General features: G+C 45.6%; 2 protein-coding genes across 2 annotated transcripts; both read right to left on the bottom strand.

Moving 5' to 3' along the window:
- Positions 1 to 9,905: 9,905 nt before the first annotated feature.
- gja3 (gap junction protein, alpha 3) lies at positions 9,906 to 11,231 on the bottom strand (the record flags this gene model as incomplete). The annotated part of the gene is made up of 1 exon (XM_079733041.1): positions 9,906 to 11,231. The coding sequence occupies one exon, from the start codon at positions 11,229 to 11,231 to the stop codon at positions 9,906 to 9,908; it is 1,326 nt and encodes a 441-aa protein (XP_079589167.1).
- Positions 11,232 to 15,981: 4,750 nt separating this feature from the next.
- On the bottom strand, positions 15,982 to 16,788 carry gjb8 (gap junction protein beta 8; the record flags this gene model as incomplete). The annotated part of the gene is made up of 1 exon (XM_079733042.1): positions 15,982 to 16,788. One exon carries the CDS (start codon positions 16,786 to 16,788, stop codon positions 15,982 to 15,984), a length of 807 nt encoding a protein of 268 aa, XP_079589168.1.
- Between the last annotated feature and the right edge of the window lie 149 nt (positions 16,789 to 16,937).

Raw genomic sequence — 16,937 nt, 5'->3', positions numbered from 1 at the left:
TTGAATACCTGTTAAACTCTAGAGTAACATTCTGTCTGATGGAAAAATCTTCCACCTGAAACATCTTCTAGCGAGTTTTGCCTTTCCAAGATTCCATCTTGGGAGTCTCCAAGGCTCCATTGGCACAAATACTCCACATGAAATGTTTTGGGAAAGTAGGAATAAAATGTATTTTAAAAACAAACTGATCATTGCAAGCAGTTACTATGATAATGTCGATTTTAAAGCAAAAATGACAATGCTTTAAAACACGGCCTAACCTTTACTCAAACGCCACACAACTAATTTGTATAATTTGAATATTAATACATAACTTAATTTGGTCCGACTGATTTATTGGCTGGTCAGTTTTCACCAGAGTTGCACAATCCTGTGATTGCCTGGTATCCTGTTTCCCGTGACAAATGATCGAACAAGCATCCCCACGTATAAGATGACCATGGTTCCAGGTAGGTTCAGTGACATCAGTAATGACCTGATGGCACAAAGGGATGATGTCATGGCTCAAATTTCAGCCAGTCTAAGGCTGATACAGGAGAGGGTGCTGTTATTCGATGTTAGTCCCTAATACTGATTAAAGCAGTAACAATAGAAAAAACACTTAGTTTTGTTTATATTTAATTTCCCTTTCATTAATCTCTAAAATAGTGACATGATGGTTGTATAATTATCTAATTGTAGTGTTATCAATTTGATAGGCTGATTTTGTATCATATCGTACAATAGACTCGCATATCCGATGTCTGTTGGCATAGCGATGATCTGCAAAAGCCTGCATCATCAATAACTGCAGCGCTGAACATTCCACTGTACTTTTGACCTGTGACCATTATCCATGCAGGATAGATTCAGTGAACAGTATATCAATCTTTTTTTATAAATTGCCTTTGTTTTTCGTCCTCATGCAGACAGTGTTTTTTATCATCACAACGTTTTTAACAAACCAACCTGGGAAGTAGTCGACCACTAAGGAGAGCTTCTATTTGGAACATAAACAATGTGTCCCTTTGCCCAAAGGGTGTCGCTACATGCACGGTATTCACACCGGCAACCCCCCTCCCCTTCCACCCTCCCCTGGCCGCTGAGGTCATCCCTGTGACCATCCCCGTTACAAGACGATAAACATGCACACCCACTCATCCTCAGCATCAGGACCACAGCTGAAAAGGACCCATCTCTGACTGATGAGGAAGTACAAACACACACACGCACACACATGTTCACACACACACACACACACACACACACACACACAAACGCACACCTACACACCACCAAGTGTGTCACAGGGGACAGGAGACTGCTCACTATCTCCTTAAGGAAGCCCAAGTACCAGGCTGAGAGGAGACAGTGGTCCGAGGGGGTCACAGAGTGGAGGTATGGGTGGGGGGAGAGGGGGTTGAAGGGGTCCGGGAGGGTTGTGTGTTTTTGAAGAGGCAAGCTCTTTCCTTTCTGTCCTCCGTGTGTTGGCCAGACTCCAATAACTTGCCCCATTGATTTACAGCCTCTAGCTCTGGACACACACGCATATACACATTCATATATACACACCAACACGGACGCTCGCATACACACACACACATTTTTCCCACACAAATACTCTCACATGGCTATACAAATATGCGCACACACACACACACCTATACACTTTTGCTCTTTCATACTGTCAGACAAACACACACACACACACACACACTCACAGAAACCCCTCACACACACACGCATCCTCTCTCTTTCTATCTCCCTCTCACACACACACACGTACTCTGATACACACGCTCTCTCTCTCTGTCCCTCTTTCTGTCTCTCTCTCTCTCTCTCTCCCTCTCTCCCTCTCTCCCTCTCTCTCTGACGGTCCGTAACAACATGCTTCAGGCCTGCTAGTCTTTTTGTTAGCGGTGAATCCCTGCTTGTGTCTGTGGGGATAAAGGAAGCGCTGGTCTCAGCACACTGTGCCGCATCGCCCGGCCCAGCCCCGGGGTCCTCTATAGGGGGGGCGATTAACGCGGCGCGAACCCGGGATCCTGCCGCCCATCACATGATATGAACTAATGTCGCCGCTTAATGATAAAACAACAGGAGGGCGGGGGGTGGGTGGGAGCAAAGAGCGGGCTGGGGTGAGGGAGGGAGGGGGGGGGAGGGGGTGTACAGCTGCAGGCCGAGTATGGAATGGATGACAACCGCATTTCTCATGTTGCGTGCTTTGACACATGCCCCATCCCCCCCCCCCCCCCCCCCCCCCCCCCTCTGGACCGACGGAGGGAGGGGAGGCTATGGGTGATGAGGGTGTGCGAAGGTTCACACATCACCTGATATTATGTTAGAGCTTCAACATACTCACACATGTTCTCATATCTTCACCATCCTCGTGTTACATATTCCGGGTATATTTCACTTCTCTGTCGTCTCCTGCTGTTTCATGTGTAGTTCGCTTCCTGTTGTGTATAGTTCGCTTCCTGTCTCATTTGTAGTTCACTTCCTGTATGCACAGCAGGTGGGCCCTGTCCACCATGCATGTTGGGCTAGATTGATGTGTGTGTGTGTGTGTGTGTGTGTGTGTGTGTGTGTGTGTGTGTGTGTGTGTGTGTGTGTGTGTGTGTGTGTGTTGACCTTGACCTTAACTGGAATGGTGGGTTGTTTTTGGAGGGGGGTTAAGGGGATTAGGGTTAAATTTAGGATAGCCAGACCTTATCTGAAGAGCCATAGGGTATCAGAGAAAGAGAGAGAAAGGGGGGGGGGTTCCTCCCGGTCGCCTCACTTGAAAGGCAAAACCATGACCTCTGACCTGAGCTATACCAGGAAGTTGTTAGTTTGTGATTGGTTCTGTTCACTTTTCTCTGCAGAACCCGTCCTTTATAGTGGAACAATATGTATTGCTAGAACATCTGCATAAACCTTTGCAACTGTAAGAACCTGCAAGCTACAAATTAGCTTCATGTATCTAAAATGAAGTACTAGAGTATTATATATTCTTCTCTCCCTGTGTTATGGCCATCAAGGGAAGTAGGAACCGAGTCACGGAGCGCAAGGGAACAGGATGACGGGTTAAGGTAATTTACGATGTGGACTTAGTCGGTTCAACAAAGTGCTCCATTAGTGATTTGTCTGTAAGTTCATCAAACATCAGGACTCCTGAGACGGTATACTTATTTGTACATCTTATTTATTTTGACTATCTTATTACTTTATCTTGTATTATTGCTGCTATGTTGAGTGTATGGCTGTTGAGGAACCAAGCCTAATAATTTACTCTTGTGTACAATGTGATGTGATAAAAGCAATTCTGATTCTGATCCTTATGCTAAACCAAACCATCGCTACCCTACTACCTTAACATAACTGCACCCTATCAACTTCCAGATTCAGTTGGGGTGGCACTTGGGGTGACCACTCAAATTATTGGGAGGGGGTAATGTGCCACCCCACCCTCCCCGAACATACCCCTGCCAATCTTTATTACTTAGTTATGTCCTCAACCAAATATTGAACTTGGTAGCCATTGCTTGAACTTTATAATTTCAAGCCATAACAATTATCACCGTGGGCGTGACATGTGTCACATGACAGGGGTCACACCCTGTTAAATCAGGTATTTGTGGTTAATTGAATAGCCGCTTAAATTGTTAATTTCGTACTGTATTACTGTTGACAGTAATACAGTACGAAATTGCATCATCACCTGTAAAGGGACAGCAATGGGATCAAACTCTTTAGTGAAATAGGATATGTGATTAATTACATGGTAAATAATCACTTTCTCAGACAGCCTTTATTGACTGATTGGAGGGGGGGGCACGCCAAGGTCAAGCCCTGCTACATCAGGTATTTGTGGTTAATTGAATAACCCCACATATGGTTTCACAGTAATACAGTAGGAAATTGCATCATCAGTTTTAAAGGGACAGAAATGGGATCAAACTGTTAAATTAGATGTATGCGATTAATTACATGGTAAATAATCACTTTCTTAGCTGTCATTGAGAGATTGACTTCATTGTTTAAGGATGAGTTACAGAGAAAAGTACATAATTTTATTCTCTGCTCTACTCTCATTGTGCTGACACCACAGGTTTACTGTAACAGACTGCAGCCTCTAACCGCGTCTGTAGGGGTCACTGCTGAGCTGATGCAATGTGCTCATACAATAAACCTACTCTCTCTTTCCCCCGCTCTATCGCTCTCTGTTCCTCTCTCTATCACTCTCCATGTCTCTCAACTGGAAAAAGTTGAACCACAGGACTACACTGACCTGCAATGTAACCAACTATCATATGAGTGTAATATTACAATAACATAATATAATATACCTCCATACTTCTTAACATCCACATTCAGAAATAGACCTAGAAATTGTATTGATAACATTCATCCATTATGTCATCCAATTATGTTCAAATTAAATCCAAGTTTCTACAGCGATGCTTTGATTTTGATAACATTCAGCACATATAAGGAATGTTTGTATCGTAACAGAAAGTTGAGCCTTGTCCTCATAAAATCCACACAATAGACCAGATAGTACTGAAGCATGTACCACTAACAAGTATCAAGTATTTAGTGTAGGTTTACATACTCTTTCAACTTTTGTATTTATAACACGTGTTAGCGTCACACTTTGCTAGGAAATTCCACAACAATTGGAACTTCTCCGACGAACGAGGCGGTCAGAAAGAGGGAAATATCTGGCGGTAAGCAGCGGTCAAGCCTTCGTAAGACGAATGTATCAGCGTCCTGAAATACACAATGAGCTGCGGGGGTCCGGGAGGGGGTGTAGGTGCGAAGTTGTGAGGTGATTATGGGCTATAAATAGCCCCGTGTGTAGGACACGGTGGAAAGGCCGTCTCAGAGGAACGCTCTTTAGGAGTCTCTGCGTGTAGCCGCGTCACAGACGGCCCTTTGTTGTTCGACTATTTCAGGGCTTAGTCTGGTGTTTTTGGGGGTCCAACAAGCTAGGAGTTAGCTGTGTGTGTGCTGAGCTACGAGTCTCTGGTGTCCAGGGAGTAAAACGGTGTTTGAGTGGCTGCTTCCTCAGTCCATAGGGGGCCAAGCGGCCGTTTGGTCCCGGTCTGTAGTGGAAGAGGTCCATAGACCTATGGTCAATAGAGCTGTGGTCCATAGAGCTATAGTCAACAGACTTGGACTAAAGATCATTTGCCAGGAGATCTGTAGTTCATAGATCTTTGGTCATTAGATATGCTGATATCCATTCACAGGATAACTGCCTTCCGATTGGAAGTCTGTTTTCATGTTTTTTGTTTGTTTGATTTCGTGATTTCATATAAAAATATTTTTCACATGTTAATCCCGTAGCGGCCTGCATACTATATGATTAAATCTTATTGACGGCCAGCCAATTAGCTTTTCATTTGTTGAGTGTTTCGGTTGCTAATCGTTGGCAGGTTGGAGGGGCAACGTGAAGCCGCTCTATGACGGATGTTTACCCCTGAAGTGTGATTCTGACACCTCCATCTTAATCTTATTGTATCAGGGTGCTCGTATGAAGTGAATCCAGCCGACCCCCCTTATTCCTCTCAGGCTGCCCCGACGTCACATTCCCACATCTGAATTCCACATTCTGTTGGAATGTGGAGGCCAAGGAGGGATGGGTTCTGGGTGCTGGGGTCAGAGGTCAGAGATAGTACAAAGAGGGGCGAGGTGAGAACCCGATGACAGCGCGGCCATGATGCAAACAGGACAAAACAACGCAACAAACTAAACCCACGAGGACTCATAAAACATGATAATAACCAGCCATATTATGGCCTATTACATGTTTAGCTAAACTTGACATGCTGAACTCAAGTTTTATATATTTCCAAGTCACCATTTTGTAATTTATCTTTTAGATTCCAACTTCCAACATCACTGTATTACGATACGATACTACTTTTTTTTTTCTTTTTTTTTTTTTCTTTATTAGGGCACTGAAATAAATTTTTCAGGTAAAAAGTCACTATCAATGATGAAAAATCGAAGGCTGCATTCAAATAGGCCATCTACAGCGATTCTTCCTGCTTCCTAAAACTCCGGATGACGTCCTCAATCGCCGTGGTGCTGCAATACTACTACGACTGCAGAAGCAGCTCGAGACAAAGGATACATTGTCCAACACAAGAAGTTCTTTGCAAGTTTGTCAACTACATCATTAGACATAAAGCAGGTCGGAAGGATGTGATCGACAGTCAGATATAGACAGTCGATGTTGCCTTAAATGGCACTAAAGCAGCTCAGCTGTCTCATTTCCGGAATGCGGCTTTCCTCCGACTTGACCACTAACTGCTATGGCTCGTCTCCTTGACGATGGAGTGAACTAGCAATGGGAAGGAAGATGTAGGAAAACGATTTGGGATGGAGCCCAAGGCTGATACTTCCTTCTGGGGAACCTCACTGAGACCTTTGGGAAGCACCAGTATTCTCGCTCCCTCACCACTGGGTTATCAGCTATGTTGCCTTTAGATGCATTAATATTCTTGCAGAATGAGGCGTATCATAACCAGTGTTGGGCAAGTTACTTCAAAAGCGTAATGCATTATTTATTACTTGTTACTGTCATTTCAAAGTAATTAGTTACATTACAATATTACTGTCTTTGAATTGTAAGGCATTACACTACTTTCACATTACTTTTGCATTACTTTCACCAAAATAACAGGAAATATGGATTTGGTGTTCTCAATAGATCTTCTTGTGTTCAATGCAGCTCATTACACAGCAGGAGGTGATGTGGTTGGCATAATGACTGAGCTAGGGTGGTCCTGCATTGAGTTTTAATCCAACTCTAACGAATAAATGGTCCAGTTTTAAGTTTCATCGAAAATGTATTTATACATACCCAGCAGGGCATCGTCGAAACCAGAATTTGTAATTAATCAAATAAATAATACTGAAATGGATACTTTTTGGTTGAACACATTTGAACGAAATATTTACGATCCCCGAATGTTGACCTGAAGTTGGCGCCACTGATTGGAAGACTGTCGGAATGGCAGTAGGCCTAATAAACGTTAACGTGTACCGTGTGGACTGAGTCTATAGCCCAGTTGCACTAATCTGTTAAGGCATTGATAATAGAAGCTTACCTTGTCGTTGCTTGCCTGGACAGGGATCTTGCTCACAATGTTTCTAAAAGAAGGTGACTCCACTGTTGAAAGTGGCAGCATATCTTCGACAACATACTCTGCCACGAGTCTCCTCACTTCTCGAGGTTCAAGCATCGCAGAATGGGAGAATGTTAGTTTTTGCTGTTTAGCAGTTTTTTCTCCACTCTCATCCTCCGTTTCCTTTCTTTTTTTGGTTACTAGCTTGATGTTGGCGTGGCACCGCGCTAGATGTTTCGTTAGATTACTTGTGCTATTTCGTGCGGTCAAGAGATCTTTTGGTTTCACACACAAAGTGCACTTAACTATAAGGTTCTTCATATCCTTGTCTCTGACGAATTGAAAATAATGAGCGTATGCCCATCTTGCAAATGTAGAGTCCGACTCTGCTGCTGCTGCTGTCATCTTCTCCTCTAGCAGTAAGACGAAGTAAACATTTGCGCGGGTATTTTCTCCTCTGAGAATTTCGCGGTGTTGGCGAATTTGTATAAAAACAACACACCAGTTAATTTCGGGTTTAAAATGCATTGTAAAATATTACTATATTTTTTTTGTAATGCCTTACATTACCGCGTTACAGCAAAAAGTAATACATTACAGTAATCATATTACTTTTTTAACGCGTTACTCCCAACACTGATCATAACCACTGTATAATATTGAACTGTAAGGAACTAAAAGCAAGTGTTTGTCTCTCTGAACTTGTTAACGAAGTAAGTAAGACAGCTTTCCTCGAACACTCCTACATGAGTTAGTAAGTACTTATTTAAGATAATTAATACACTTTCCCATAATAATACTATCTAATTGCAATAATCACCTCTGCTACAGGCACTATTGTTATAAAGAAACTGTGACAAACACACATATGGTACAAAAAAAGTTTATTTAGTAACATTTTTGTAAACATTTGAGGTAAATGAACATTTACATCAACTTGTTCTTACAAACGAATCATTCATACACAAGGCACTTCTCTTGTTTGAGTCACAGTCAGGACAGGTAGCTCCATGTTGTGATTCCATCGTTGGAGAGAGAGAGAGAACTTCCCAGAATGCATCCTTTCTAGGAAGGATAGTCGCATGAGAACCATCTGGCGTGACCGTCAAACCAGAAGTCCCGTCCAGCTGTGACATCACAAAAGCAGTTTTTTTTCTTCTTCTCTCGCTCTCCTTGTGTTTCTGTTTTTGATCTTTTAAATCCGCTAGTTTCAGACCAGTCAGGTTAAAAATAAAAAAACAATTTACATGTTTTTTTGTTTGTACTTTTCACATTAAAATAATTATTTTCTTCTTTTTAAAAAAATACCGTCATATTTTTTCATTCTCTTATTTGTTAAATAATGTCTTTTATTGTGAAGATCCACTGTGCTTTGGGTTTAAGACCATTGTCCTTAAAGGATCGTAGAGACTGGCAGCATGGTGCCATTCTCTCTAAAACAATACCAATATCACCATCGAAGAACAGCATTATTTAGCCTAAATGTGCAAATCTTTATCAACTACTAAAATGTAAACTTTAAGAATCAAAAAAACACAAATGCAGAACAAAATATGGAGAAGTTTTTCATTGTGTACAATGAACACCAACTGAAGAAAGCTGCTTATATGGGGCATGAGGCGAATGAGAGGGTGAGAAGAATGATGGGGTGAAGGGTATGAGGAGAATGAAGGAATGAGGAGTGAGAGAAATGAAGGGGTGAGGCAGACGGGGGCAAAGTCTTGCTGTATCCATGGAACTCAGAGGTTGTTGGAAAAGCAGTCGCCATCGTCTGAAAGCAAATAAAGCGTAAAACATGGTTTCTAGTTTTCTAGTTACAAGTATCTTGTACAAGTATCCCTAGACAGAAACATTGGGAAAGTAAAGTATAAAGAGTGTTAGCTGTACCCTGGTTCACTACCGCTAACTAGTGGTTTCAGAACAAAAGCAAGGCACATGTACGTTTTATTTGGCGACAGGGGCCATTATGGGGCCCTTGACGATGAAAATGCAGAACGATTTTTAAAACATTGGCAACAGGATTTGTCAACCATTTCTAGTAAAACCACTTCCTCCACCAAAGCGCCTGTCATTTATAATAATCATATCGTACAGTGATACCCATGGAGGTCTAGATCTAAGACCTTGACCTCCATCTTTGGTTGTATATGTGGGTCAGTTGTGCTCTTCAGCTATTTCTGGAAACTGGGAATATCCATTGCAAGTACTACCCACTCCCAGTGTAATTTCCACACTGGTCTTGAACCAAAGTCCCACTTGACTTCTGACTCTGAGTCAATGAATTATCATCCATGAAGGGGATTGTTGGGAAAACCCAGGTAAAGGTTGGAGGTGTGTCAGTGTGTGCCGCAGGCTTCAGTGGTTTGACCCTGTAGTGGCAATAACAGAGCCATGTGATGTATAGATGTCCGTCGATCAGTGTCAACAAACTCCATGAGAAATAGAACCGCTCGTCCTCCGCCAATCAAATCAAACTACTTCTGCAAACGTTTCCGTGGTGATATTCCAGTCACAGAGTAAGCACGGAGTCCTTCACTTAGTCCAGGACTTCACAGTTAGTCTACAACTCACCAGTGGCTGTGGACTGTGGATGTAGTTCCACCTAACTGCAGGTTTTCAACTTCCTGTTTCCTGTCCCTCTGGTCTCCTTGCTCTGGGAACAGTTTTACGTTTTTTTCTGGATATTTGTGTGTGTGCGTAAATGTGTATCTGTGTGTCTGCAGGATTGGGGTGTTGCGGGTTGGGGTCATGGGTCATGGAAAGGTTCTGGAGGTGTGAGTGTTTGGGGGTGGAGGGGGTGTAGGGGTTTCAGATGGCGAGGTCATCGTGCCGGGCGCGGATGCTGCTGCTCTTACTGGCTCTGCTAAGACGCCGGGGGTCCGGGGAGACCCCCTCCAGGTGCATCTCTACTGTCGCTATGGTGACATCCTCTTCCTCCCGCTGGCCTGGCTCGGGGGTCAGGCCGGCTCCGTTGCCGCTGGTCGCGATATCACCGGGGGCCGCAGCGTTGCCAGGGGTTGCCATTAAGGGGGTGGGGCTAGTTGAGCAGGGTGGGGCCGCTTCACTGCTTGAGGAGGAGAACGACGTGGGGGTGGGGGAGGCGGCCTTCATCTGGCGGGTATGCTGCTCGGTTGCCAGGTTGGCCCAGTTCTGCTCTGCGGCCAGACGGTGGTTGTTGTTGTTGCTGATGTAGTAGTGGGCGGCCGGGGGAGTCGGGGGAGGCGTCCGCGCCCCCTCCTCCCGCTGGAGCTCTTCCATCTTGAACTCGGCATCGGTGGGGGACCCCATGCCGGCCGCTATGTGGCTGTAGGTGGGGGGGTAGCTGAGGAGAGCCGGGGCCCCTAGTGAGGCCACGCCCTCCGGCGTGGCCAGCTGGCCGGCGGCCCGCAGCAGGTGGTCGGGGTGGTACACGCCCTGCTTCAGCTTCTTCCAGCCCAGGTGGTAGATCTCCAGCAGGTTGAGTAAAAGCGACACACAAGCCACAACAAGCATGAATATGATGAAGATAGTCTTCTCCGTGGGCCTGGAGATAAAGCAGTCCACTGTGTTGGGGCACGGCCAACGGGAGCACTTGTAGAGCGGCCGCAGCGAGAAGCCGTACAGGAAGTACTGGCCCAGGATGAAGCCCACCTCAAACAGAGTCTTGAAGATGATGTTGAACACGTAGGTACGCAGCAAGGCCCCGCGGATGCGGATTTTGCCGTGCTCGTCTCTGATCGGCGGCTTCACCTTTTTGCCGCCGCCCCCGTTCCGGTACGGCAGCTCCTTGTCATCGGGGAACCCGCTGACCTTGCGGTGCTCCTCCTCCTTCTCCTTGCGCTTCTCCTCCATGCGCACGATGTGCAGCACGTGGCCCAGGTAGATGAGCGTGGGCGTGGACACGAAGATGATCTGCAGCACCCAGAAGCGGATGTGGGAGATGGGGAAGGCCTGGTCATAGCAGACATTCTCGCAACCGGGCTGCTGCGTGTTGCAGGTGAAGTCCGACTGCTCGTCGCCCCACACCTCCTCCGCTGCGGCACCCAGCACCAAGATGCGGAAGATGAAGAGGACGGTGAGCCAGACCTTGCCGATCACCGTTGAGTGCTCCTGCGCGTTCTCAAGAAGCCGGCCCAGAAAGCTCCAGTCGCCCATGCTTGAAGATCTCTAGCCTTGGGGAGATGATATGGGTGAGGGGGAGAGGAGGGAGATGGAGAGGGAGAAGGGGGAGAAAGTTAAATGTCTCAAATGATTCAGCCGCTGATTTATGAGTCTGGTTCTAGAGCCAGTGACACACTCAATAGCTAGACACTCACTAGACGCATGCTAACGCTAGCACTCTAAACATTCTAAGCAAAATGAACACCACATGCAGTCAACACTCACACACTCAATACACTTACACGCTCAACACGCCAAAACACTCAGCGTGGACACAAATTCAACATGCTATCCCACAACATGCTATGCTCAACTTAATGTATATTGCCTTTCTTTCAAATAGCTGCCGTCGGTATGCCTTGGGTCTCTACGTCGGTGATTCTGATTGTAGGCCACAAAAAGTGACCAGAAGTCAAGAGGATGTCGTACGAATGAACATCGATGTGACTCTCCTTAACTAGTGTAATAACAAAGGACAAAACAGAGTAGGAAACACAAAGCATGGCCTTCCCTGGCCCTGATATGTAGTGTATCATTTGTAAATGTAAACTAATGTTGTTTATATTTTTGCCAATGGCCTCTGTGGGCAAAAAAGAGAGACCTACGGCAAAAGAAACCTACGGCATACCAGGCTATTTAACTGAGTTTATCCACACACACTCAACATGCCAACACACACAGGGACGGGGAACGGATTCTACCAGACAACCAAATGTGGTTTGCTCGACGACGCTAGGGCAGGATTGAGTGTTGAATGCGAGGCTGAGCCGGGTTCATATCCATAACAAATCAAACGGGCAGCGCAGCACTATGCACACGGCCCGCCGCTATTGAGAGGCTGATTAACTGTATGGAGCAGGTGGTAGGGCGAGCCCGGGGTCACTCACTGTCTATGTCTCTCACCCTCACTCGCTCTCTCTCACCTGCCCGCTCCACCGCTCTGCAGGCATGTGCTGAGATCAACAATATAGCGCTGAAAATCAAACACACACACACACACACTGACCGAAACCCACAGATGTACACGAACACGCACATCCACACACACACACAGAGACACATCCACAAATAGGCCACAGACAGGCACATGCAATTACACATATATACAGACACACACATTTACACATCAGACACTTGCATTCCTCATTCACTTTACCCATCCAGTAACCAGTCAACTGGCCTGTTGTCATGCCAAAACATTTAAATGTTGTAACAAAGTTGCATCATACAGCTTTGGCATTACAATAACCGATAACCAATCGATACAATAAATTAATCCAGAAATCAAACTACTATTATTTTAGGATTATGATAATCCTTCAATGTTTTCTAACAAGATACGTGCTCGCTCCAATTACTTAAATACATTATCTTTAGCATTAAACTGATACAGATATTAGCAATATGAAACATAAGTTATACCTTTTTGATCGTAAAGAAAGAAACATACAAAATGGAAACTTGCTGGTAAATTAAGAAGTTTGACATCAGACAGCAGGTCGTTCTCTGGGCCGTTTGATTCTGGTTTTAAAGAGTGATGTGCACGTGAGTGAGCCAGTAAATACACGTGCACAGAATGAAGTGAAGCACACACACGAAACACACAGACATAGAGAGAGAGAGAGAGAGAGAGAGAGAGAGAGAGAGAGAGAGAGAGGGAAGAGAGAGAGAGAGGGGGGAGAGAGAGAGAGGGAAGAGAGAGAGAGAGAGAGAGAGGGAAGAGAGAGAGAGGGAGAGGGAAGAGAGAGGGACAGGCTTACTATGTATTTCTTCTATTAGAGGTAATAAATCCATCGACTAGGGTTCACCATATGTAGACACCTGAAAGAGAGGGAGATTTAGAGATTTGAATGGAGATTTAGAGATTTGAATTTGAACATTGACTTATTGAAAAGTCTGTGCAAGACAACCTAAATGAGTATTAAGAGAAAGTTACCTTAGATATTTTACAATAATATAAACATAAAGTGCATCTGCATAAAAAAGATTGCGATATGCCAACTGTTTTTCCCTTATTTCAAGTTCATATTTACCTGCTCTTTAAAGTCAGTGTATGTCAACTACATTATCGCTTACACCATTACTTATTAATCAAACAGTTAATCACTTTAAATAACTATATAACAAATTACCTATTAAATTAGCAAATTTGAGGACAAATGTATCACTGATGTTAGTGATACACATACACCAAGATTACTATGCCAACTTTGTTGTAACTACCTATTATCAAATAGGCCATTTTCTACTCAACTTTGAGTATTATCATACAGACCACTACTACTATATTCAACCTAAAAAATCTTCCACTATTGTATTTATAATGTATATATGCGAAATATATTTTACCATTATAACACCCCCTCAACAAAAGGTCTAGTAAACAGTGCATAGAACACATCGTCAAGTTCAACTCACAAACGCATACCTCCCCTGACAATACCGAGAGAGCTGGACCCTCACTCCCCATGAAAAGAACTCCTGGCACCCTTTGTCCGACTGGTATTTTAACATTCAATCATATTCAAGTATTACAGCAACACATTACCCAGCTGTATCGTTCCTATACGTGTGTTAGTGTGGCTGAGCCCTGATACGATTGAGATCAATAAAAAAAACAATCCCATCTTCTAATAATGGTGAATTGTTAGCTCCAGACTTGATACCCCACCATTAAATAAAATCCCTTTCTTCAGTTATTGTTCTATATTTAGGGGTGTCCCAGGCAACAGGGGGTGCCTAGGACCAGGGGTGGGGTTTGGAGGGGGGCCTTACCAAACTCTTGTCAGGTGTAGCCGGCCGAGGAGGGGGAGGGGGAAGGGGGGAGGGGGTCTTGCACCAACTTCTTCACGCGTCAAGTCCGTCGCGGTTCAGAGGAGTCGCGCCCGCGGCCTGCGGTGTGTCTAGTGTCGGGAGGGTAAGGTTCGGGCACGAGGCTCGGTAAAACGCAGCTGCCTCCCGCTCCGAGCCATCGCGACTCTCACGTTGTGTGACCATGCATGAGTGGATTCACCAAGTCATAACCGCTCACGCCACGCCCCCCCGTCACCTTCCATCACGCGTGAGAGACAGACGGAGAGAGAGAGAGAGATGGACAGAGAGGGGAGGGCAGAGGGAATGTGTGTGTGTAGGAATGACTGAATAAATGCAGTAACTGAACTGGAAAGTTGGAGCCACTTCTAACACATTTTACGAATAAATTCGAACCGCAAGCGTGGTTTGTGAAAGGACGTGAAAACTTAATTTAACCAGGCAAGTCAATAATGGCAAAAGGCGAAGTATCATGACAGGGTTGGGGCTAAAATTAAAAGTCAAAGGTTAAAAAAAGCGCAGCACACATCCAAACATTTCCAATACACCCACTACTCACAATAAGCATTACATATATAGCATCCATGCAGTCTTGCCCTCAAGCTTCGGGCAGGTAGCTAGGATACAGCAGGAGACAGTAGGCAGCCCACAGACGGGGGTAAAGGGATATTGGTGGCTCGAGGAAACAACTATGCAGCAAATATTTGGGACCATTAAAAAAACTCGAAGATCACATGTCAACGCACAGAAAGATCAAGACAAACTTGCAGTTCTTTCAGTTTATTAATAGTGCATATGAAAACAAGTAGCCTACAAGACAAATTTCATTTAGAAAAGCAATTTCATGGCAGTAAGGCAAGGTGATATAAATGAAACGTTTAACAATAAAAAAACCCGAACTGCTAAAAAAAAAAAACGGAAACAGTAGACCTATTGATGGAGGCCTAGTGCGTATATTTGATTATAGCCAACTTTCAATCATACCATTGTGCCATTATTAAAACCATCCTGTTTGGTAAACTACGCTGGATGAGTCCTGAGCGCTAGACACTTCCGGTGAAGGCCATCCTTCTCAGCTCTCAAATATGTATGACCCCTTCTCTGAAGAGAGGCATTGTTCTGCCCCACGTTGAGCAGACAAGGAAGTCTCCCCACCAGGTTCAGTCGAGCAGGCTAAATAAAGATCAATCTGAAAAGTGATACCGACGCCCCCTACAAGAGATCCTCGGTCAGTCACGTGTCGTGGTCAATGTAACTACATGAATGTTATCCTGCAGCACAATGGCGGCGTCTCGTTTGAAGCTTCCCTCGTAAACCATGGGCACGGAGTGACTCTCGGGAGCCTACGAGATAAAACTTGTACAGGGATAAATCTGCAGGATTAAAAATACACTTTTGGTAAACCTTGAAACTGTGCGTCGCTTAAAAATACACAACATTAAAACATTTTGTGCCATACATAAAAATAAACCATCTAATAGAATAGTTAACGGAGGCACAGGCACTTGATTCTCTTCTTCATTCAGCCACATAACAGCGTGTATAGACGTGGTATTGCATGGGCGCCTGTACACCACAAGGTGTCGCTGTAGATCAGCTCTTGTTCATGCTAAAAAGCGCCCCTCAAATTTTACAATCGACAATCGTCCACAACTACTTAAAACAATACAAAATAAATCATGAACACGATCAGTCTTGGGGTAAAAATCTACAAAATTGATATAAAAAGTATTTCAACACCACTACAGTCTACTTTGTTTGGTTAATTCTCTACAGAATACCAGTGGATGAGTCAAAGGCCACTACTGTTTGCTCACAACTTCCATCTTGCTTCTCCACGCCTCAATACTTGTACATGTCTCGTTTCTTCATGGAGTCCAACACTCTTGAGACCGTCATGCCCCCGTCCACCATGCCTAGTGCCACCCCTCCATCAGGCGGTCTTGTTGCCCGAGTCCATGCAGGGTGACATCATGAGGTCGTTCTTCTTGTTCTCCAGCATGGCCAGGTCTCTCGCTACCCCGGCGTCGTGGTGGCCGTAGGGCATCTTCCTGCGGGCCGCGCGGTTGGAGCAGCGCACCAGCGCCTTGGCCACCAGGTAGGCCAGCTCCGCCACGTTCAGCACCATGCAGAGGGTGGACGACGACACCATGAAGATGGTGAACACCGTCTTCTCCGTGGGCCGCGAGATGAAGCAGTCGACCTTGTTGGGGCACGGCCACTGCTCGCACTTGACCAGCCGCGGCATCTGGAAGCCGCCGTACAGGAAGTACAGGGCGTACATGAACCCGCCCTCGAAGATCAGCCGGAAGAACAGGCTGCAGGTGTAGGTCCACCACAGCGGCCCCGTGATGGGCAGCCGCCGGCGCTTCAGCCCCTCGAGCTCCAGGTCCGTGGTCTTCTCCCCGCCGTTGGACCGCAGCATGGTGCGCTTGTCGCCCCGGTTACGGTACGCCACGTGCATGGCCACCAGCAGCGCCGGCGTGGACACGAAGATCAGCTGCAGGCACCACAGGCGGATGTGGGACACGGGGAAGAAGTGGTCGTAGCAGACGTTCTTGCAGCCCGGCTGCTGCGTGTTGCACGTGAAGTCCGACTGCTCGTCGCCCCACACGCTCTCGGCCGCCAGGACGAGGATGGTGATGCGGAAGATGAAGAGCACCGACAGCCAGATCTTCCCCAGGCTGGTGGAGTGCTTGTTGACTCCACCCAACTGGGCGTACAGCGCGCCCCAACTCATGACTACGGTTACCACGGGAACTCACACCGTCTGAGGGGGGGAAGAGGAGGGGGGAGTTTAGACTCTAAACCTGGTCCACTGACAGGGCCGTGTCCACAGGGGACTGGGGTGGCACATGCCCCCCACAAAAAAAAAAAAGCTGCCCGGAG

This window comes from Pollachius pollachius (assembly GCF_949987615.1).
Source record: "Pollachius pollachius genome assembly, chromosome: 3".
Classification (NCBI taxonomy): Eukaryota; Metazoa; Chordata; class Actinopteri; order Gadiformes; family Gadidae; genus Pollachius; species Pollachius pollachius.
This window is presented reverse-complemented; position numbering and strand designations above follow the sequence as displayed.